Source organism: Equus quagga, chromosome 4 (genome assembly GCF_021613505.1).
Source record: "Equus quagga isolate Etosha38 chromosome 4, UCLA_HA_Equagga_1.0, whole genome shotgun sequence".
NCBI lineage: Eukaryota > Metazoa > Chordata > Mammalia > Perissodactyla > Equidae > Equus > Equus quagga.
In genome coordinates this window covers 5,543,354-5,567,057 of record NC_060270.1, presented here as the reverse complement: position 1 = coordinate 5,567,057, position 23,704 = coordinate 5,543,354, and the positions used below count along the sequence as shown (strand labels likewise).

The 23,704-nt window shown below is 42.2% G+C and overlaps 1 protein-coding gene across 25 annotated transcripts in view; it reads left to right on the top strand.

Annotated features, from left to right (window-relative positions):
* The window catches only part of ABI3BP (ABI family member 3 binding protein), a 238,082-nt gene that overhangs the window by 65,229 nt on the left and 149,149 nt on the right, over window positions 1–23,704 (top strand). For all 25 annotated transcript variants that reach the window (XM_046659530.1, XM_046659526.1, XM_046659531.1 and 22 more), the window contains 3 exons: window positions 1,122–1,301; window positions 20,713–20,781; window positions 23,326–23,458. In XM_046659530.1, coding sequence (XP_046515486.1) covers window positions 1,122–1,301; window positions 20,713–20,781; window positions 23,326–23,458 — 382 coding nt within the window. The remainder of the gene's footprint in view (window positions 1–1,121; window positions 1,302–20,712; window positions 20,782–23,325; window positions 23,459–23,704) is intronic.

Below are 23,704 nucleotides of genomic sequence, written 5' to 3'. Positions count from 1 at the left end.
TGTGAACCTTTTTTGGATTTGTGAATTGTGGCTAAAGTGTTACGGAGGGACCTGATTAAGTAACCAACCAATCACTGAGCAATTACCATGTGCCAGCAATAAGGGGGTGTCATTTGCACTAATCTTTGTAAGCAACCTGTCGAAGTAAACATTGTTATCCATTATCCATAATTTACAAATCAGGAGACAAAGCTCAAACACAGTCAGTGAGTAGCCAGAGGCCACACTAATATGTAGCAGAGCTGGGGTTTGAACTCAGCTCATTTTGGCTCTGAAGACAAAAGACAATGTTGTTAGCTCACTGCTTGGTCAAGGCCCTTTGTTAGTGTGATTATCTGCCCTGTTGCCTGCATAGTTTAAAAAAAAAAAGCCTTGAAAATTTAATTAGGATTTCTCTCCTCACTCTGCACAGTCCCCCTGGAAAAGTTCATGCAATGATCATTTACAAACTAATGACCCCCAGATGGATCTGTACCCCATTTCTGGGCATCACACCGAATATTCAACTTAGCATTGGGCACCTCCACGTAGCTGTCTCTCTGGCCCAGCAAGTTCCAAATGGAACTAGTCATCTTCCTCCTCAACCCTTCTCCTCTGTCAGCATTCCCAGTTCTACCATCTCAGTTACCCCTCAGCCAAAACCCTCCACTCTCCTCCCTTTCCAACTCTATTAACCACTAAGTCCTGGGGGTGCAGCTGGAGAGCAGTATGGAAGAGGCTGTGGGTTTCAAAGGACAGTTATTCAAATTACCAGTAGGAAATGTCAGACCCTTTCACCATTCCCAGATGGTATGTATAAAGTGAAGGTTCTGACCAATTGTGGCCAGCCGAAGGAGCTTCAAATCCCGTCCAGCTGCTTAATAATAAACTAGCACATGTTAAACCCTAAAACTGTACTTGATATTCTAGACCATATATATGTGTTATGAAGTCTGCTATCTTTGATCTCAAACTTAGCTGTATTTTAGCTGTTTGGGTGGCTGTGTTGCGATGTTGAGTAGCTAAGTGGGTAGCATGCTCTCCAGTAACAACGCCTCTAGCAACCAACCTTTGTGCCAGACTTGTCCTGCTCTGCTAAAGAGTGAAGTAACAGCCATCTGTTTTTTCATTTCCACCTTTAGGTAAAAAGCCAAACCTGAAAGTCCACATCAATACCACAAGTGACTCCATCTTCTTGAAGTTCCTGCGTCCAAATCCTAATGTAAAACTGGAAGGCTTCCTCCTGGGTTATGGCAGCAACTTGTCACCAAACCAGTACTTCCCTCTTCCCGCGGAGGGGAGACACACTGAGGCCGTAGTGGGTAAGATGCTTGGGTCTCGGGCGGGGGAAGAAGAGGTAACAGGTAATTGGTGTTACATGAGTTGGGAATCTTGAAGCCAAACACCATTTCTTCTACATCCTCAGCAGGACAGAACGCCAGAATGACAATCATCTTCATGATTGTTGTAACCCATAGCACAGTTCTTCACATCAAAAAAATATGTAATCCATACTTTGCATGTACTGCAGAAAAAATCAACTTCATTGCCATTATACCTGCAACCCTCATCACGTAACTTAAATTGCATAGTGAAAAAATAAGCTAAAACGCCTGTTTAAATCTCTGTAACATAGCTTGTTTCTGTGTATTAATTTTCCTTCTCGCTGTGTCTTTACTTTCTCCTGGTGGAAAATGTCATCTATAGCTTTCTTGGTGTCTCTCCATGACAAGCCACCTTTAAAAAGGAAAGAAAATGTATTATACTCATAAAATTTTAGAGTCTTTCTGACAAAAGGATTGAAGTTTTTGTATGTATTATAAAATTTTACATTCCTTTGAAAATGTTTTCAATCACATTGAAATGTAATTTGAGGATGTGGGCACCTTCAAGCCTTGTCCAGAAAGGTTATTTGCAAATAAAACCTTTTTAAAGGATAGCATTTTTTTAAAAGGGGTCATCTATTACAAATGCTTTTAAAGGCTTTCTGAACAGTTTAAGATGATATTTATCGTTTGCTCCACTGGTAAGATTATCGCTAAGGGGCCTGTCCATGAACGGCTGATGGTTGATCCTGTAACTGCATTAGATTTGGATTCAGGTTTTTTTGGGAAAAAATACTTTATAGGTAGCACTGTGTGTTTCCTAACAACTCACAAAAGAGGTGCATGATGGCTGATGTTGCAATTTGTGATGGTGAGACTGTTGGGTGTGTGTAGGTGGCTTCAGCCTGAGCCCTCCGTTATAAAATTCACCATCAAATTTTTACTTAATGGTGTTAGCATCTATCAGTGATCATTGCCCAGATCAATTATTTTATACAGGGCTTGTAAAATGGCAGTTTTTCATTCTAGACATATTCTAGATAGACTCTAATTCTATCATTCCTGCTGCGTTTTTTAGCTGAAATTCTACAATAAAGAAGAATTTCCTCTTATTTACTTTTTAAATTTCCCTATATAGTGACTTAGGAAAGACAGGACAAGTTCTCATTTTAATGAGTTGGTGCCCTGGTAATCTCCAGTGACCAATGATATTGTTTGTTTTATGATCGATAAGAATGCAGTGATTTTTATGTATGTAGTGGGTTTTAATCCATACGTCACTTCTCCATCCCTTGTCGTTCTTTTCATCGTCCAGCTTGAATATGGCTGTTTACCTCATTCGCTATTAGACTGTGAACTCCTTTAGGTCAGGCTTTGTGCCCCCTACTTTGTGATTCATAGCACAATGATCTCCACCGAGTAGACGGGCAAGGAGCATTCATGGCACTGAACTGACCACACTCAAGTCTGTGTAGCATATTCAGGCTGGAGAGGCCCTGAGAGATGGTTTGATCAAGGCCCTTGTCATCGGCGATCCAAGATAGGTAAAATACATACATTGCTGTGTACCTTAAAGACCTCTAGGGACAAAGATTCCTACACTTCTTCTGGAAGGCTGTTCCAAGTAGCATTTTTAAAACTCTTATCTCATCTTTTGGATCAATATGTTCTCTTTATTAATCTCCTTTCTCTTCTAGTATTCTAGTGGAAAAGAGAAATCGTTCCTCTTAGATATTTCCTTTTCCATCATGTCTTATGCCAAGGAATCTGTTTACTCCTACTTTTATTTCTTCAAAATGGACTTGTATTTCCAAGTTAAATGTTGTTCTTTGGTTGCTTGAATTGATTATTTATAGTCTCATAATGATTGAGTTTGTATTAATTGCTCCTCATTGATTAAGCAGATGTCCATTAGTTTTGATTGCTGCTATAACAAATTACCACAAACTTGGTGGCTTAAACATCACAGATTTATTATCTTACAGTCTGTAGGTCAGAAGCCCAACTCAGGTCTCTGGGCTAAAGTCAGGATGTGGGCAGGTGTGCCGTCCCTCCGCAGGCCCTGAGGGGAAGCTGTTTCCTTGCTTTCTGTGGTTTCTGGAGGCTGCACACACTCCTCTTCCCCCTTCAGTGCTAACAGAAGTGGGCCAAGCACTTCTCCTACCACGTCAGTCTGATCACCCCTTCTGCTCTCTCTTCCACTTTTAAAGGTCCTTGTGCTCATATTGAGCCCACCTGCGTAATCCAGGACGCTCTCGCTATTTTAAGATCAGCTGATTAGCAAACTTAATTCTACCTGCAACCTTAATTCCCCTTTGTCCTGTAACCTGGCCTACTCACAGGTCCTGGGGGTTAGGATGCGGATGACCTTTGAGGGGCCGTGATTCTGTGATTCGACCACAAACTGTTTGAAATTTGTGTCTGTATTCTATCCCCTGCCCCCAATTCTCAATTCTGCTCATCTGTAAAATGGTAGTAAAGTCCATTTTTCACAGATGTGCTGTGGGCGTGTTAGTGGATTCATGATCACAAAGTGATGGGTTGAAATCCCTGGAGAGCAAGGTGCTGTACAAGAGCAAAGAATTATTATTTCTTTAAGGAAAAAAAGCATCACTTACAGCTCGTCCACTTACTTGCCTCAGTAACAGGATAGTGTATTTGTTCAGTTGCACTGAACCATACCCAAACATAGGAACTTACGTTCATTTTCAAAACAAATATGAAGTGCATATCGTCTGACACATTTCACTTGTGTGATGTGTTTAAAAGATGCCACCTTTGAAATAAGAAGCTATTGATCATTCAGAAATATTCAAGTTAACATTTAGTGATCTGTGGAGTAACACTCCTACTAAATAATCACCTATAAGTATTTCTACATTTACTTTAACATCTGTCTGTCTGTCCACCTATTGTTGACACAGATATTTTCAAAAGTTACATACTGGTCTTACAGGTAAGACCAGGGACAAAAATTCCTACACTAAAAACACAATATTCCCTTTTGCTGTTTTGGAAATTAAGATTCATATGAAACATCTGTAAAAATCTTACTTCTGTAAAATGTTCTAAGATTTTAGTAGGTTAATTGGAGCAGAATAGGTAGTATTTTCCCAGGTGACTATTAATAAATATTAATGGCCATGAGAGTCCTGCCGTGATGTGATTGAACATGGCTCACATATAGAAGGCTCCCGTATCGTCTTGTTACCCACATCACGAACATTCTCGTTTCCGGTTTATGCGTCCAGTTTTTGCTTTGTTACTTTCACGTTCAGCTGTTGGTAATTTTGCAAACATCCAATAAAGTGAAAAATGAGAATTCTTTTACAGCAAATCTCTAGAGACTCATATTTTATGATGTTCTTCTGCCATTCGAAACTACTTTAATCAATGTCACCTGGGAGGGAAATTCCATCAATTATGTAGTGCAAGTTAAGGAGATATTTTAGTATCCATACTGCAAGAAATTGCAAAAAAAATCATATATTTGTCACTACCACGAATTCTGAGTAAAGAATTTGTCTTCCAACCAGGCGTTAGGACTCCAAAGAGATGTGAGGGGGCAAATTTCTTAGCTCTCATGTTCTCACAGCTGCTAACCCTACAGAGTGTGTGTCTCCCACTCAGCCTTTGGCCCCTTTGCCACCTTCCCTGTCACCATCTTGCCTACAGCCCCTTAGAAGGATTCCTGCGCTAGGTGGCAAGGAGGAGGACACAGTACTAACAGCCCTGTAGACACTCTGCACTGGAAAGAACTAGAATGCTGGTATCTGCATTCTAGGAAAGCTCTGCCTCTGCTCGGAGAGGCAGCGTAACGTGAGGAAAGAATATGTATGTACTTTTGAATCAGACCTGGGTTCAAATCGAACACAGCTACTTACCGCGGAGTAGTTCTGGGTAAGTCACTCAACTTCTCAGTTTCGTTTTTCTCATACATAAAATAGACAATAATCTTTCAGGAGTGTTGTGAAGACTATAGATAAATCATACAAGGCAGATAATATAAACCCTCGTACAGAGTAGGTGTGTTTTATAGGTTTTGTCAGTTGCTACCATAAGAGGCTGAGTGGTCTGGGATAATTTACCTAACCTTTCTGAGCTTTGTTCGTCTCAACTGCTAATAATCAGTGAGCTAAGTCACCACTGAAGTTCTGCTCAGCGCTAAGATTTACTGCCTAGGGTGAAAACCCCTGGTCTAAGAGGTAGTGCTGTGGTTTTTCTGTTCGGTTTGTTTTGTGGAGGATGGCGTGTCAACAGAATTGTAGAGGTAGATTGCTGTAGTGGAGCTGTCAGTTACTGAAGGGAAGTAACCATACTCATCTCTCTGTTGCACCTAAGAAACGTTTTCTTGGATGGGACAACTCCAAACACAGATTAAGAAACAAAGGAAGAAGCAAAGTCTAAGAGCGTGGCCCAGTGCCCTGGGTGCGCACACCCCTCCTCCCGCAGCCGTGACCGTCTGTTGGTCCTCATGGGGGAATTCCTCTTCGGCGAACTTGGCTGAGTGGAGTCATAGGTGCCTCTTGGAGTTCCACAGCTGTGGCCTCCAAAGGAGAATAAGGCGAATCCTCAAAAGATACGGCAGACAGGGTTTGTCATCTCCAGATGTCACTTTTCCCATCCCTGTCTTACTCAAATAAATCAATTTTTAGCAAGAACAGCAAAAATCTTGACCTGTCTTACTAAACAGACCAAAATATGAGCATGAAACTATTTCATTTACTTAACTGATGGTAATTTTATCTCAGCATGTTCAGGCCAAAATTTAATCATCAGTTTCTTATTCTGAAGTTTCTCACTTTTTTATTTCACAGGGGAGAATTAATTTAAAAAACTTTGAATAAAGTTTGTTTGTAATGATTGATCCAGATATAAATAAATATAAATTATATGCTTATAAATTTTATGCAATTTATATTCCTATAGATTATTAATACCTCTTACAAGTTCTATCCTTAATTTTTGCATTTGTGTGGAAAGCAAAAGGAAACACACAATTTTTCTTCTCTCATCATTGCAACCCTTAGACTTCAGCTGTCCTTGTCTATCTCTTTGTCATAAAAATGTTTAAGCAAGCTCCACGCATTGTTATGGAAGTGGGATGAAATATAACATAATGGAGATTGCTACTACTTATGACACTGAAGGAGGAATATCACCCTAATGGCAAAAAAGAAGTGAATATTTATTGTGGGAAGTGCCACATGGACGGTGATGGTGGAGTCATTGAAGAAAAAGAGCTGGAAAGAGAGGTTGGAAATAAATAACTGGAGGAATTAAGCTGAAAAATAACTATTGAGAAAGGAGCAGGATAAACCAACAGGAGGAAAAGATGAGGTGGCAGCCATTGAAAGCAGCCCAGTCTCCCTCTTCCCTGCCAGAGTCCTTAGAGAATTAGCAAGAGGCTATGAGAGGAAAGAGCAAAATAGCGGCCAGCGGTGAAGCCGAGGCAGGCCCGAAACGCAGCCGAGGGATGGTGGTTACGCAGGGAGGTGGAATCATTAGCGCCCTTTGACGCACAAGGACACGGAAGCACCGAGTGATTAAGTCAAGCTCCTCCAGTTACTCAGCTAGTAAATGGCAGATCTGGAGCTTGAACCCAACCAGTGTGGCTCTGGAAGCTGAGCTCTGGAACACTGTACTCTGCCTCTCGAAACGGAGGGAGTCTCACCTGTTCTTCTACAGTAGAAAGTACACACAAGCCCCTGATTTGTTGCTTAATAACGTCCTGTAAACAGTAAACAGAAAACAAAGCCGTGTACTATGGAAGGAGCCATTGGCTACCTAACTCATTAAGGTTTAAATGAGTTAAAATATGTAAAGCACTTATTGTGCCCCCAAAACTTGTTCTCTTCCACCCCTTCCACCACCACCACCGTGTCTATTAAATAGAAGCTTCCATCCATCAAGTTCTACCTCCTCTCCTCTCCGCAAGGCCATCACTGGCCAAGGCAGTCGACATTTATGAGCTTCTCCATGCATATCCTAGAGGATGAGGATTTTCTTTCACCACCATTCTTAATAAATGGCTATTTGTCTTGTCTGCTCCCATGCTCCACCCAAATAGAAAACTCCCAGAAGCTAAGGACCCAAGGGGCCTTCAGTTTCTTCTTTCCCTCCATTTGTCATAAATTTAGAAGCCCAATGAACAAATGAATGGGAGAGAAGTCTGACACAGCTGTGGGTCACATTTAAGCTGGATTTTTCTCTTTTGTTTAAAACTATTTTCAAAATGTCAACTAATTCTTACTTAGTTCTTTCATCTGGAAATAGTTTCACCACTTGGGAAGTATTTGGCTTTAAATCTTCCAAAGTAATCCAAATTTTTCATTAAAAACAATAGGCATCTCAGAATCTCTTGATTTTCCTCCCACTTGCAAAATTTAGCAGAACTTAAGCTTCCAAGGGTTTTTTAAGGAAATTGGCCTAGTGGGTATCAATTTTTAAATAAATGTTATGCCATCACTTAATTCACCATGAGTTTACACCAGAAAGGCCTAGTTTGATAATAAGATGACCATTTCATCAAGTTTTGATAAAGATAACATTTTTTCAAAGTTCTGTTTTTTTTCTATTGGATTCGAATATAATGTTTCCATGGTCTTCCTGACCTCACCAAACAATAGATAAACTGTCTCCAAGTCTATCTTTTCTTGGAAATACAATAAAGCAAACACAATATTTTAATACAAAGCACAAGAATTTTTTTAAATGTATTGCACAGTGCACTGAGGCCAAAATTTAACTTTTAAAAATTCATTCCTGATTATGTCTAGAAGGGTCCCCCAAAATAGTTTATGGCCATTTTGTCATGGGCCAAAATATACCCTGTCCCAGATTTATTGCAAGAGGCTTGCTGTTGAGAAGGGGTCCTAAATGGAAAGACAGCTGCCAACAGAAGGATCAATTAGACGGTAACCTGGAACAGATATACAAGATAATGCTTAGACTTTACAATTTCCTTTACTTTTAGGAATACATCTCAAAACCAAGGAATACAGTCAAATCCTAGTTCCTAATTACCCACAAATTATTTCCTTTAAACATCTACTCTCCCTGACACATATTGATCATACCTGAAGTCCAGTGTTGCAGAGGCCACCCTTGGGTTATGTTCTGTTGTGGGTTGTCCCTAATTGTTCTCATTGTTTGTTTGTTTTCATCTGTCATGTCTCACCAGCTACGTAGTGAGCTCCTCCTCTGAGTCCCACTTTTCCTTGGGTTCTCCACGATCAGGGAGAATGCATCTGTGGGTGTAGGTGCTGACCATCTAGTGTCAGACCTGATGGCAGGTCTGCTGGGGAAGCCTCCCAGGCAACAAGATAAAAAGTCCCTTCGCCCTGAGCGGTAATAGCCAGGAGAAAAGAATTATTCAACTGGTTAAGGCATTGACCCACCCTATTTCTGAGATCTGGTGAAGGCGTACACCTGTTGCTGTGGCATAATTATTAACAGCACTCCCCGTTCTCTCAGAAGTGTCCCAGTTTAGTTGAAAAGTTTTATGCTTAATCTACATATGGGACAAAGCCTTGAATTCTAAGCATGGTCCCAAGGTCTTTCCTCATCTGACTCCAAGCTAATAGCCCAGCCTTTTCTCCTGCCACCAGGGACACTTCTCGATGGGAAAGGAGGAGCAACACCAAGAAGAGGTTCTCCTCTGATGCAGTCCACTCCCCAGGCTGTGTGTGTAGGGGCTGCTCAACAAATGCTGGGGTGGACCTTCTCACCTGTGAGCTGATGACCTCGTGTTGTTGAGCACCTGCCACGTGCTGGGCCAAGGGCTTCACGGAAATGCGTCATTAAATCCTCACAGCAAACCTTCGAAGCAGGTGCTACTAGTACCGTCTTCCTTCCAATGAAGACAGTAAATCCCTGAGAAGTTAAGAAATCTACAGGTGCAGGCTGGCTCCAGGGCCTGTGCTCTCGGCCACCATCCACAGTGCTTTCCCCACCACGTGTCAGTATTCTGTTCCCTTCAAATCCCGCGTAAAAACTCATCTCATGGGAATTATTCCTGACTGCTCTCCCCGACTTGCTGATGCTGACCAGAGCATTTAAAGAGAAAGAAGAAAACCAGGCTGATGTGAAGGCTTCGGCATACCGTCTGAAGCTAATGTGATCCAGCTTTATTATTTAAAGAAATATATCTGAATGAAGTCCTGATTTTTCAATAGTATTTCCTGCAGGGATAATATTAACGAAGTGAGGAACTCGCTGGAAATTGTGCGTGTGCGTGTCCAGGTTCCCCTTCAAGAGTGAGCCCTCGCCAAACCATAAACCAGCTCACAGACAACACCCCACCCTCAATCTTCCTGTGAGGTGCACACAGAAAACACAGACAAGGGAAAAACAAAACCACAGGCAATAAAGTCAACAATTCCAATGTCTAACAGGTCTCCTAAACTCGGAAAGGCTGTGTCCTGGCTGAGGGGGCAAGAGAAACCGTTCAAACCTGTTTGCAGTGTCAGGGAGGAATCTGTCACAGCCTGAAAGCAAAGCAGGGTTAGCTTGGGACAGTGGCTGAATAAGATGCTCCAGACTGGATGCCAGGACCAGGGGAAATAAAGAGCAACCTGGTGCCTCAGAGCTGGTGTGGGTGTGCGGGGATTGGGAGTGGAAGGGTCGGGTCAGGGCTGGCTTCGTGGGCATGTGACCAGCACACTGAGCGCAGTGCATTTGAAAGCTGAATGCTTTGCTGTTGCTGCCTTGAAATTCTCGGTAGTTTTACCTTTCAGCTTCCTTTTGCCAGAGAGGCCAGATGGGACAGTGGTGCATGTGCTGAGGGCTGGGCCCCTGGCCTCTTGCGTCTTGGCCTCCCACTGCCTCCCCTTGCTTGAATCTCAACTCCTGCCCCCTGGTCCCCAGCACCCCTGCCCCCACCCCCACTCAGCCACTGCCACTGACCTTGCCTTCAGCGGGGCCTTGGGTGTGGATGCAGGGAGGGCCTGGTGTGCACATCCCTGTGGCGACATCCAGCAGGACATGGCAGCAGCGGTCCCTGCCTGGGCTGGCAGTGTCACAGTGCATTCAGTGGTTGATTTGGCGATGCGAACCTGTAACCCACCCCATTCAGGTACATGGTCTGTCCTGGTGCAGAGCTTACAATCCCTTGGGGTCTGTGGGCTAGAGAGATTGGCTTGTCTGCCCTGCAGCATGTGGTAAGGGGTCCTGAGGCTGCCCCTGGTGGGAGAGGCTCCATGCAGTCAGGCGAGAGGGGTGGGGGGAGGGGGGAGGGGCTGCACTCATCCACAGAGCCCAACGTGAGATAGCCAGTACATACCATGACAGGCAAGACAGAGGCTAGGGAAAAGGAAACAACTTATATTTTAGTGTTGTTAATGTCACTTTTTTCTCCTTCTTTTAAAATAGGGGTCCCAGCTTTTGATTTTGCATTGATTGGGCATGAAGTATGTAGTTGGAGCTGAGTGAAGTATGTGTGATCTTGATAGCATTGCCGCCCCAGCCCACTGAAATTAAAGTAAAACTCTCAGAAACAGCTTCCAGCAATGACTCGCTCATTGGAATATGTCTTTGAAATGCCCCTCTGGAAAAAGGGAGCGTCTTCCCATCCAGGCTGTTTTGTAAGCTGTGAAGAGCGCAGGAATGTGGCAGAGCCTTTGGGGCACACGTTCCTGGATTCAGGAAAAGCCCTTTTTCCCCCCAACCTCTTCTTCCACCCCTTCCTGTGCCACATTCCCTCTTCCAATGGAAGCCGTTTCCATTTCATGTTTAGAGGTCCACTCACGCACTGTACAGTGGGGAGGTGAGGGCCTGCTTCATTCTCACCTCTGTCATGGATGGCCAACCACTCTGAACGTCTCCTCTTGTAACACACATACCGACGTATGCTGTCAGCTCCCTTGGGAACAAGTCTGTGACTGAACATTCTGGAATCCTACCAGGGGTGGATGTTCCCAGTCATTTCTGCATTAGCGATTGCTCTGTGGCACCAGGTGGCTGTGCCTCTACTGACCATGCAACTTTCACCCTTGTCCCGGACCGCGTGGGGGCCACGGCCTGCAGGCTGCCTCTTCAAGGCTGTGAGAAGCCAGCCTCTCTCTCTGAGCCCCTGGGCATAACAGAATGTTCTGTTAAAGTGGGCATTGGTTCATTATTCAACCAATTTTGTAATGTTTAATGGGAATAATTACTGAACAGTATAGGATTTGCTTTAAATTATTTTTTGCAGTAAAAAAGGAAAAAGATTATTCTTACACACAAAACCGCATATTTTTTATAAGAAAAAACTTTAAAGGAAAAAACAGTTCTACAGAGGCTTATGAAAGACTAATTCTGTGGTTAAAGTTTACCAGCTTTCTAAAAAAGATAATTTTCTTTTGCTGACAGTGCTATTCCTGAAACCCGAAATTATTTTTTTCTTTCTTCCTGTGAACCCTGCACAGAGGAACAGATTCATTCATTCTTGCAGAAAATCTTGTGCGGTTGCTGTGTTTCCAGATTTAAAGGTACAAAACACAAACTGAGGCGGACCAGATCCAGCATGAGCCCCAGCCCACCAGGTCTTCCTACAGGGACTTAGGAAGACTCAAAAAGGTGGAGGCCTTATAGGAGTTTGTGATGAAGCATAATTCTATAGACGTTCATTTTTACGTACAACGAAGGGAAGGGCAAGATACTACTAATCTAAGTGATTTATTAGAAATTGCTAAACTTTTATATTCATAACCTCAGTAAGCACAGTCAATTTAGTGCAGTACTGACATCATTACTGACATTTATATTCGTAAACTCAGTAAGCATAGTCGATTTAGTAAATTACTGTCTTAGAACAGCTCTGTCTTCTGTTTGGACTTCTGGCTACCATGCAACTTCGCAAAGCTCCAACTTAGCACGTGCCCAAGCAGACAGCAGAATTTTCTCCAATTTTCTAACAAGTACCTCATCAGTGTATTTCCAGAAGGGACACCAAACTTCCTGAAAGGGCATCATGTTGTTCTTGAGTTGGTCAAAGATGTTCTTCACCAGCCGGCCCGGTGGCACAGCGGTTAAGTTTGCACGTTTTACTTCGGGGGCCCAGGGTTCTCTTGTTTGGATCCTGGGTGCAGACCTACACATCACTCATCAAGCCATGCTGTGGCAGGTGTCCCACGTATAAAGTAGAGGAAGATGGGCATGGATGTTAGCTCAGGGCCAATCTTCTTCAGCAAAAAGAGGAGGATTGGCAGCTGACGTTAGCTCAGGGCTAATCTTCCTCAAAAAATAAAAAAAACACACAAACTTGTGAATCTGAATAAAATACTGTTAGGAAAAAAAGATGCTCTTGAGTTGGTCAAGACTATCAATTGCTGCTGTTCTAGCTTTTTAATCCGTGATTACTCTAGCGTCACTTAATTATTGTGGGTGTATTTTGTGGTTGATCCTGCCCTTTGGAGGGATGTGTCTATTGCATCCACAAGGTTTGAGCCTCTTATTTTAACTGGGCTTCAGAATGGATGTGGACTCCAGTTCAAATGTGAATCATTTGTACCCCGTTGCTGAAACTGATTTGCTGTTGTGTCAATTTGTTATTGTTACTTTGTTGATGGAATGTGAGAATGGGTGGGGTGGGTGGGGAGCAAGGTTGGGTACTCTGACTGATAAATGGCCTTTCAAGAAATGAGCAGACCAGTGGCATTTTACTGTCTTTTCACATTCCCACCCCACCAGACTGCGTACCTTTCTCTCTCGGTGAGGCTCCCTTCACGGGCCAGCAGGTGTCTGCGGAGGCAGCTATGACAGAATTGCGACCTCCTGGGCCTGGCCAGGGCTGTTTGCCGACCTGTTCCACGACCATGCTTAAGAGAGTCTTCTTTTTCAGAATTAAGTGCGTGAGTGAAACTCTCTGCCTGAGCTTAAAGCACAAGGAGGCTTTTCAAGGGTATTTTTCAAACAGACATGACTCAATGTTAGTGTCGATGAAATAAGGCGCAGGAGTGGTCTGCCAAAGGTTAGAAGCTGAAGGGAATTCTGCAGTTTGGACTGCCCCCGCTCAGTTCAGATTACAGCTAAGTGTGGCATGTGGCTTGCAGATGCAAAGAAAAATTGATAATATTTCTGTATGGAGATTTCCACGACCATGGATTTCTTTCAGATTTTGTAGGTGATTTTATTCTTAACTTATTAGAAGTCTTAAGACGTGCCACATTGCCTTCCAGTAAAAATAGTTACCTTATTTCATGAAATTCTAAAGCTCCTTTAACTGTAAATCACAACACTGTTTTATATAAAACTAAGAAAGAATAAAGCTCCCAGTTAATGACACGGTTTTGCATCTCTTAGGGCTGTCATTTTATGCTTATTGAAAGAGCTTCCTTTGACTCATTGATACATAAATTTTATATTATCTATTCTTTTTATAAAAAGAGCTGATCTTGTTTTTTAATAAACTCTGTATGTTAGAATGGCTTTAGATTCACAGAAAAGTTGCAAGTGTGGTATAGAGAATTCCTGTATACTTTACATGCAACATCTTCTAGTCTCTATAACTTATGTTATGGTACATTTGTCATAACTAATGAGCCAGTATTGAGATACTATTAACTGAAGTGCATGCTTTATTTGAGCTTCTTTGTTTTTACCTAAGATCCCTTTTCTGTCCCAGGATCTCCCCCAGGCTACCACGTTCCATCTCGTCGTGCCTCCTTAGACTCCTGGAGACTGTCAGTCTCCTAAACTGTCCTTGTTTTTGATGACCTTAACACTTTGGAGGAGTCCTCATTGGGTATTTTGTAGAATGTCTTTCAATTTAGTTTTGTCTCATGTTTTTCTCATGGTTAGACTGGAGTTTAGGTTTTATAGAGGAAGATATCTACCACTTTAAAAAAACAGGAGGAAAATAAGCAAAAGAAAAGTTAAAACTGCTAAATATTCTTCACCTTGGGAGTCCAGCTCTTCTGCTTCGCCTTTTGACTCAGAGTTCTCGGGATCCTCATTTTTCCATACCGCATCACTCTCTGTGCCAGCAAAACACTGGTGATGTGACATTTGGGAAACACTCTGCACTGGGTTTTCTTCCAAATCAAGGACACTCTTCTGCCCGTTCTGAAGCCCTCACTTTCTTGACCTTACTGGAAGGTGTCAGGCAATGACAGCAAGGTCACAACTGCCCCTAGCCAACGTAAGAGACCAGCGACTGTGAAACACACTTGAGAGATTTTAAAAGCTGGGCAGGGGGTGCGGGGGGAGTCTTAGAACCAATGAAATATGGTATTCTGAGTTTTTAATATGCCATTTTTTTTTCTTATAAAACAGCTTTATATTCAATATTGTTAAATTACCATCTGGGGTTCAGACATGACTATGTTGCTTTTATGTCTCCAAGTCAAATTAAAACCACTAAACTCCCAACTGTTAGATTGGTAAGAAATTGACCTATTCTCATTAGGACTCTATCCATCTCCGCTGCCCCCTCAGATTCCACAATACTGAGGAGCTGCTGCAGTCCAAATGGAGGTCCATCCAACTTCCACATGCGGTGGAAGAGCCCCAGGCTTCATTCCGTTCATGGCTACCTCCCCTGTGCTGACCCCCATTGTGTTCTGGTCCTCCAGTGTATCGGGTGCCTGCTGGCCAAAATCTCGGCACAGACTGGCACAACTCAGAGGAGACCCCTTCTGTGAGCAGGCCTCTGGCTCAGTGCCCAGTGTTCATCCTTCTCAAGATGCCAGCTCTCCAACCCGGAGGCATTTCTAAAGCTCTAGCTACCTCAGGAGGGTAAGAGGAGATTCCAGCCTTTTCCCCTGGGTGCCCACACGGAATTGTCTTTCTCCCTCTCCGGGATGAACTGAGGATTAAGCCTCAACGTTCTTTTTAAACCTCCAAATCACAATGGGAATAATCCCATCTACGTGTGGTTTTTTAAACATCAAAAATTAACCTAATTACTGACAAAATGTGTTTATGGACTGCCTTTAACAGGCTGAACGTCCCCTGGAAATTTATTTGGATCTTGAAACTTCTCTCCAGGCCTTGAAGAGTGTCTGAGATGATGTCCACCTTCCTTGATTGGGTCCAAAGGGACCCAGACCTTGAAAGCACAGTAGTGTGAGCAGAGCGGTGCCTGGCCCCACTCCTGTCAGAGTAAGGTCTGGTCTCTAACAAGACGTTTGCAAGCCAGCTGTCTTAGTTCACGGGGCTGGTGGCTGTCTACACCTTATGATGTCGGGGCCTGGGGAAAGGAATTAGGAAGGGCGCTAGGCCCAAAGATCCTCCCCAGGTCCTGCTTGGTGCTCTGTGTGTATTTAGTAGAGGACGTACGCTTTTCTTACCTAATTAGAACAAAACAGGCTGTGGGTGGAGGTGCCGCACCAGCACGAATTTGCTCACACTGAGTTGCAAATGGCTGCTTTTGGGATCCTCTCTGAGAACAAATGAAAATAAGCTTGAAGAGGACAGTCATCTTCGGTAAAGTGGGGAGGCACCGCAACCTTGAAAGGGACATCGCGTAGAGCCTTCCGTCGGGGGTCTTCCCAGGCAGGTTTGTTCTAACTGACCCTCCTGGTGAGGCTGGCTCTGTGTGAGCGTGAAGGAACGCTTCCAGCCCACTGCTCATGTAGTTATCCCCACACCACTGGAGTGAGGATTACCTCATTCTTTGTCTTCCTAATCTGTGTCTCAGATGCTCAATAGAAACGCTGAAGTAGGTTCAAAAACAGAATCACAATGGAGAAAAATGGTTTAAAAAAATATAGTAATAAGAGGGGAAAGGGAAATGAAGATTGAATGTTCTGATACAGCCAGGGAGAGTTACCTGATAGAAATGTATGTGTAGGGTCCTGTACATTGAATAAAAGTGGTTCAGAGGTTTTAAGATAAATTTTATCAGGTTAAGGAAGTATTCCATTGAATCCTTATTTATTAATTAAGAATTGGCGTTGAATTTTGTCACATGCCTTTTCAGCACCTGTGGGGTTTTTTTCCTCTTATGTTCCTTCCTGGAATAAACTACACTTGGCCATAACGTATTTTTGTATTACGTGTGCCAGATTCTGTTTGTCAGTGTATTTTCTAGGATTTTTTGCATTGATATTTGAGTGAATACTGTTAAAGAAAAAATTACTCAGTGGCCTTTAAAGATGGTGAGGAAGCCTTTACTCAAGGGGGACCATTGTGACAGGTGTGGGGACGCCGCCGCAGTGGGGTCTTGCTGTTGGGGAGAGAGATTGAGCTCCACCCCGAATACAACAAGGAAAGTGGGAATTCACAGCCATGAGGCAGACTCAAGGTCAGTGGAGAGAAAATTACTGAGAGGAAGCGCCAGGGAGAGGGGGATTCTGGCTAAAGTGACCTCAGAGGATTCTTGCTGAGGACAGGCCATCGTGATCAGAGATCTCCGGGGTTCGGGCGGGGGGTGTGGAAGATGAGGAGCCTGATCAGATGTGGAGGATGGCGGATTCTGGCTAAACCATCTTAGCAGGATTCTTCCTAAAATTACACAATGTAGAGATGAAGACAGAAGCCCAAAAGTCAGGGCCTAGTTGGAAAACGAGCTCAGAAGAGCCTGATTAGGGGTCAAGGAGAGAATCTTTGTCAGTATGGTCTATGATTTTTTTTAATGAAAGTTTTGCTTTTTGGAACCTGTATGCTTGCTTTAAAAAATGAAAAGACTCTCTGACCTAAGAACCCTGTGAGACCAGGTACTGTGGATTTTTCCCATTTTGCAGATGAGGAAACTCAGGTGCTCAGACGTTCAGTATCTCGCCTTGTTATACTAACTGGCTGAGCAGGGTTTGATGCCAGCATCCAGAGTCCATGCTTTTATGCCCAGAAATTCAGTTTGATGTGGAACTAAATTGCTAAAAAGATGGCAGGAGTAAATAAATTGTTTTGGTTTTTTCAGGCTCCTTACCTGATTTTCTTTAGGATCATCTGGCTTATTTTGTGTTTATTTTATGGAAACTTGCGTGGCAGAAATAAACCTCCCCATGACAGCATTCTAAAGTAGTGTGGCTTGCAATGTTGACGACCCCTAATAAAAATATGAGAATTGGGATTTATCAAACGGAGCAATTATGGGAGGATTATTTGCATTACCCAAAAATCTAGTACTTTATAAAGGATTTCAGTAGTGGATTTCATTAAACAGCAAACTGTCCCTAACCTCCACCATAGGACATTTGAAATGTGAGGCAAATTAGACTTAATTAGTCTGCAACATTGTACAGGCTTAACTGCTAGGAATGGAAAGTTTGTTAAGGTGCCTGCATTTGAACACAAATTTTCTTAAATCGGCATTTTAATTATATACATTCTATAAATGAAGACGTAGGATCTTTTGGCACGTGTTGCCAGAATTTCTGATCAGGCTACAGCTTATATACTTTCAGGCTTCTACAAATCCACAAAGAATTTCGTCGTTCAAAACAGAAATAGAATCTTGTTTTTCGGTTGTTTTATTTTTCCGTGTCTGTGTTCCCAATTGAGTGCAAAGACTGCTGAAATACACGAATGTTAAAAGTTTTAATGAGCACTGAGAGCCAGCGTACGTACCCAGATCCTAACAGCTGCTTCAATTTGGAATTGGCTGTGACTGCCTCTGCTTTATGCAAAATGACTGTGATCATAACAAGCTTACTTTTAAATTGCTCATAAAACCAGTCATATGTCTTGGATTGTGGCACTATCTTTGGCTTTTATGTATGTTATTTTTCCAGTATTTCAGGTTTTTTTAAACTACTGAGGCACAGTTGAATTAACGTGTATCAAGGAAGGAAATAAAAGGCTGGCTCTTGGACTTTGCCACAAGGAGAACAATCTAAGAAAAATACGGGTCTGTCTTTGTTTCCTAGAAATGAGTTCCGGAGAGTTAGTAAAAGGGCATTTTGGAGACTAGACTAAGATAGCTACAGAATTTGCAGGGCTGAGTGCAAAATAAAAATGCAGGGCTCCTGGCTCAAAAGCCAGGAAAAAAACTGTCATTAAAGTTAGTAAAATATAAAATTTTTTCTTGTCTTCCACAATTTCTCTCTCAAGTTGTCATGGTATTATTTTATTTGCTATTTGATGTCATTTAAGTAAATAGAAATAAAAATTTTTAATTATTAGCATGAATTTTACCATTTATTTTAATATTGTGTAATGCCAGTTTTAAGTACAAATATAAGAGGCTTTAATGCCTAAACAGAATCACTGACATTACAAAGTTTGTATTTTGTAGTCCATGCATGCATATGCATTTCATTCTTACCAAAATAGGGGAAACGCACAGAACTGACTCAACTTTTTACTTCACTTCCTGATACGAGCACATTCTTCCAATACTCTCTGCCTTCAACTTATCAGTGAGGAAGGCTGAAAACAAAAGGAACAAAGGAATCTCTTTCCCTTTCCTTCTATGTCATTATTTTCAGTGTAAGTGGTTGGCTACCTAACAAGTAACAGGAGGAAGAAAGGATAGGATCAGATTCCTTGGTCATTTGTGTTTCTTCAAATGCCGTTGCCTTCTTTCTGCACTGAAGCAAGTTCTGGTTTGAATGGGAAGTGTGACCTCACAGAGCCTCGGTGTCCCCTCCACAGCCCCTCCCTCAGTCCTAGAGGTAATATCTTACCTTGTTCTACTTTAAAGTCTCGCTGTGCAGCTTGGGTCCTTCAGAACGCTGTGCTAATGGGGCACCTCGAGTGCTGCGTGTAGACAAGCATGTTGTTCCCACCTCCTCAGCTTACACACATGCTCCCTTATCTCATCAGACGGCCTGTACAGCACACAAAGTCAAAGATAAAAGTGTTAAGAATTTCAAGATAACGACGGCAGGGTATTAAACTCAGCATGGGAGCCTTCTGAGCACGGGACCCTCCGCAACTGTACATGTTGCATGCCCGTGAAGCTGACACTGCCTCGGTGACCTCATCCACAAATCGGGGCATAATAGTACTTGTCAGGTAGGATTGCCGTGAGGAGTAACTAAGTTAAGAATGTAAAGCGCTTAACAAGTATCCGGCGCATAGATAATATTCAATATATGGTAGTTTCTTAATACCCATGTTGCTCTATTTCCCAAATGAAGTCAGGAAACGGTTACGTAGTCCTGCTGGGAAACTTGATGTAGGTTGAGCATTCATTATGTAAGCTCCACTAAGCAAGATGTGCTTTCAAACACGGTGAATGCTCCTCCATCGGTGTGGTGGTCATGAGGCACAAACAAACTAAACAGGCAAAGTCTGAGGTCCGTTCAGGAGGTTACTTGGTTTACACTATGCAATGGGAATTCTTTTGGCAGGTTACAGCAGATGGGCTGTGTGGGGTATCCAAAAAAAGACAAAGGCTCCAGACTTTAAACGTGGGTGAATTGCCAGGTGGTCTCTGGCTGAGAATGAGGTCAGCTCAGTGAAGTCTTGGGCAGAGAAGCCTCTGCTCCAAACCCGTGGAGGAGAGATCTCTGAACCCAGAATGAGAACCAAACAGGGATGTGATGGCTGCCTGAGCAAGTAGGAGTGAACTCTGGTTGACTGCAGCATCCAAATGAAATTTGGTGTAGAGTGGGTTTCAGGATCCAAAGTTATTGAAGAAATATTGTAAATAATACCCATCAATCAATCAATTAATTCAATAGAGCTGCTTATAAAATGCTATTTTGTATGCCCGAAGTGTATTTGGCTTACTTATATATATATATATATATATAACTTACTTATGTATATATATCTATCTAAACCAACCATTCATCTTGAAAACATCAATTTAAAAAAAGATTATTTGATAAATTGTTAGCTCCTGCTTGAGTTTCCACATACTGATTATTTAAACATCATTTTATTTAAAACCTAAATATTTTTCAAAAAGATTCTCTTTTAATTTATTTTCCATTGGTGTATTTTAAGTGAAAACTGTACCACCTTATATTGTAGTTTTGTTTAAAAATTGTTCATGAAAATGACTGGTTGGATTTGATAATAGGCTGAGAAATTAGGCAAAAAGGGTAAGGAATAAGTAAAACATCGTAAATATTCAAACTCCCACAAAAGTAGGCAGGCTCAGCTCATACCACAGGTGAGACTCGTGTCTTACACAAGTGTGATTTTCCTTCTCCAATTTTGAAGCATCAGGCTGACCCTCGGCGAGGAGAAGGGTAGCAAAATAAATAGGATCTGATTTTCTAAAAATCTCTTCACAGGGAAAGGGTTGAGGAAAATGTGGCATGAAATTTGTGTCCAGCATGATTCTTCTAAGACCTCTTCCCCACCCCTGTCCAACTGGTTTTGAAAATCTGGATTTAATTTTCTTTTTAAAGCTTAATGGGCTGAACTGTCTCAGGGATATTGACTTTCGGAATCCCCGGGTCCCCTCATCGCCGGTGCTGTGGTTACGATGACTAAAGCGGGGAGCACTGAGTCAGGAATGGGCGTGCTGCCGTGAACCCTGCTCTCCTCAAAGCATTTTCCTGATGAATAATGTTATTATTGTTTCCAGATGCGGAGCCTAAATATCTGATAGTTGTGCGACCTGCCCCTCCTCCAAACCGAAAGAAATCATGCTCAGGTATTTTCATTGATTTTTTTTTTCTTTTATTAACTTTAAACCATGCCTTTTCATCTCTTTTCTACCCCTGGAGACCCAGTGCCTTGGGGACAGATGCCTTAGGAATGGAGATCAGAAGATGTGCTATGTTGACAGACAGCCCTTGCTAGTGAAGTGGCCCAGCCGGGCATCGGAGATGGCCTGGAATCTCGTCCCAGCCCCACGCACACGCTGGAGGGATTCAGGCAAATTCCAGAACCTCCCTGTGCCTCCATCCTGCCGCATGATGGGCTCTTTGTGAGAATTAAATGAGGTCATGGACATGCGACATGAGGCAGGGCCTGGCCCATAACGTGTGCTCATTGAGACTCAGCCACGGCCCGTGGGCTGTCTCCACTACACAGTGTGTGAACTCACGCCCGCTACCCTGCCTTCAGACTGAGGGCAAAGGTTGATGTCTGACCTTTGCCGAAGGAGACTGTCTGCATTTCAAAAGCATAGCTCATTCATCTGTGTGTAAAGTGGATTGGAACTCAGGTTTCAGTTACTCTTGATCTCTCCCTTCTAAAGCTCTTCTGTTGAGTCAAACAGAGAGCAAGCATTCTTTCATACAACAGCTGGGCAACTCCATCTTCCCAGGGCTAGGAGACTCGACACAGCAAAGCAGACACCCACGAATAAATGAGCAGAAAGATTTCTACATGACTAAAGGAAGACTAAAATCCTATATTGTCCCAATTTTACTACTAAAATTTCTTCTCGGATCAAATAAGCAGCCATTGCTCTAAGGAGGCACCAGCAGAAGCTGTGAAAATGCTTTACCACCTGAGACCACACCTTCCTCACTCTGTAGATGGAGTGGAACACAATGGTTTGCTTTTCTTTTTCACTTTGTCATGTGAACAGTTCTCCGAATAATTCTTTCCTAATCATGCTTGTCTCTCACAGTACACTGGATGCCACACAGAAAAGGATCTTTGTTTGTTTGTTATATCTTTCTAAAGCCATGAAATGGGTGGGAGCAGCATACAGACACTCAAATAGACTGAGCAGGGGGCCCTTTGCAGCTGTGTAGTTGTCTCCTGGATGTGTCAGTCCAGGCTGCTTGCCAGAAATCTGTTGCCACACTCCCCTCCCCTCTCCTCCTTCTGTTGATTTCCACTTTTCTTAAGAGAATCAGTAAATGGTCAAGCATTTTGAAAAATACAAATTCCTTTTCTGGCCTCTTATCTCCAAGTGCAAGGGAAATTTGAATCAGTCCTCACAACTTATTAATGATAGTTGTCCAGGCAGCTTTCTTTACACTTTAAAATAAATGTACTTTCAATACTTCAAGACTCTATTTCAAAATATTTAAAAATAAAGTCAAGAAGCATAAGTATGTTTCCATGAGATTCCGGCTTCATGTTCTCTGAACTGTTTCTTAACGCAAATATGATGTTACAAATACACAAAAATATATAAGGAAAGTCAAGAGAGTGGTTACCTGGTAGTAGCACTTTATAACTTCATTTCATTTCATTTTGGGGCTTCCATGACACTGGCCTCAGAAACTATTTTTCACTGTGTGATGACCAGCTCAGGAAGTTGTTTCATCTTGCTCAGGATATGGTACCACACCTTTCCTTTCAGGCAACGGATGTAATTTTTGTTTTTGGAATCTGCATTTGAGAATGATGTAACGACTAATGTGACAGCTTCCATTCATTTTATATTTGTGTCTGCCACATACATTTTAATTATGTAATCATTTTTATGTCAAGATACAAAATTAGTGAGATAATTATTTGATGGTCATGTAAGCCTTAGGTTCCTTGGAGAAAGAATAATCTATCCTTTAAATGGGATTATCTTCATATATCGGGAGCTATGCCGATAATGCAATGAAAAGAAAACCAGATTACAATTCCGGAAACCGAAATTTGAGTCTGGACTTTGCTCTTGGTGTGACCATGAACACCTGCATCCTACTCTTCCAGCTTTATTATAACTGTGTGCATATGTTCCATTCAGATACTCACTGTAAAAAATATGCCTACTGCAATGATATGACAGGGATTTTACTCTCCCAAATAGGTTTTAAAAAAAGAATATAAGCTGTAACTTAGACAGTAAGCTTTCTTTTCTCTTCTTAGATGCTATTTCATACTAATCTACAGACCCAGTTAAAAAATAAGCGTGCTTTTTTGTCTGTAAAAAAAATGGAGTGAGTATATGTGTGTTTATTTCACTGGTAATAACCAGGACCTCTATATTCATCCCTGACCCACAAGAAAATAAAACTAAGTATAATCAGACATAGTTTATGTGCATAAATTACACATATATGAAAAACATAGCTACAGATATACATACGCATATTAATCTCACAGAGGACATTTCATTTGATGCATGCTTAAATTCATGGGCAAAGAATTAGCAATATCTGTGCACTATATGAAAAGAAAAGGAACTGGATGTTTCCACACTCTTCATCATCTTGCCAAGACATCTTTATGCATTTTACCCTTAATCATGAAAATAGACTAAATATTCCTGGAATTAACCTGTATGTTGCCTCTTTAGGTAAAGCACGCTCACGCAAACCTCTCCAGCTGGTGGTTGGCACTCTGACGCCCAGCTCAGTCTTCCTGTCCTGGGGTTTCCTCATTAACCCTCACCACGACTGGACGTTGCCAAGCCAATGCCCCAATGACAGGTAATTCACCATCATGGAAGATTTTACTTTTCGTCTGAAAATCAGCACTTGCTTTTAATAGTATTTGTACGTGCTTTAGAAGGATGTGTAAACAGCAGGAGCATCAGCACTTACAGATGGTCTGTCTGCTGTACAGCCTGTCCTAGGTGCGAGGGGAAGAAGATACTCAAGTCAGGGTCCCTACCTTGAGGGACAAAGGTTGTTTCATCTACCTGGATAGAAAACACATGCAGGTATTTTTTTCTT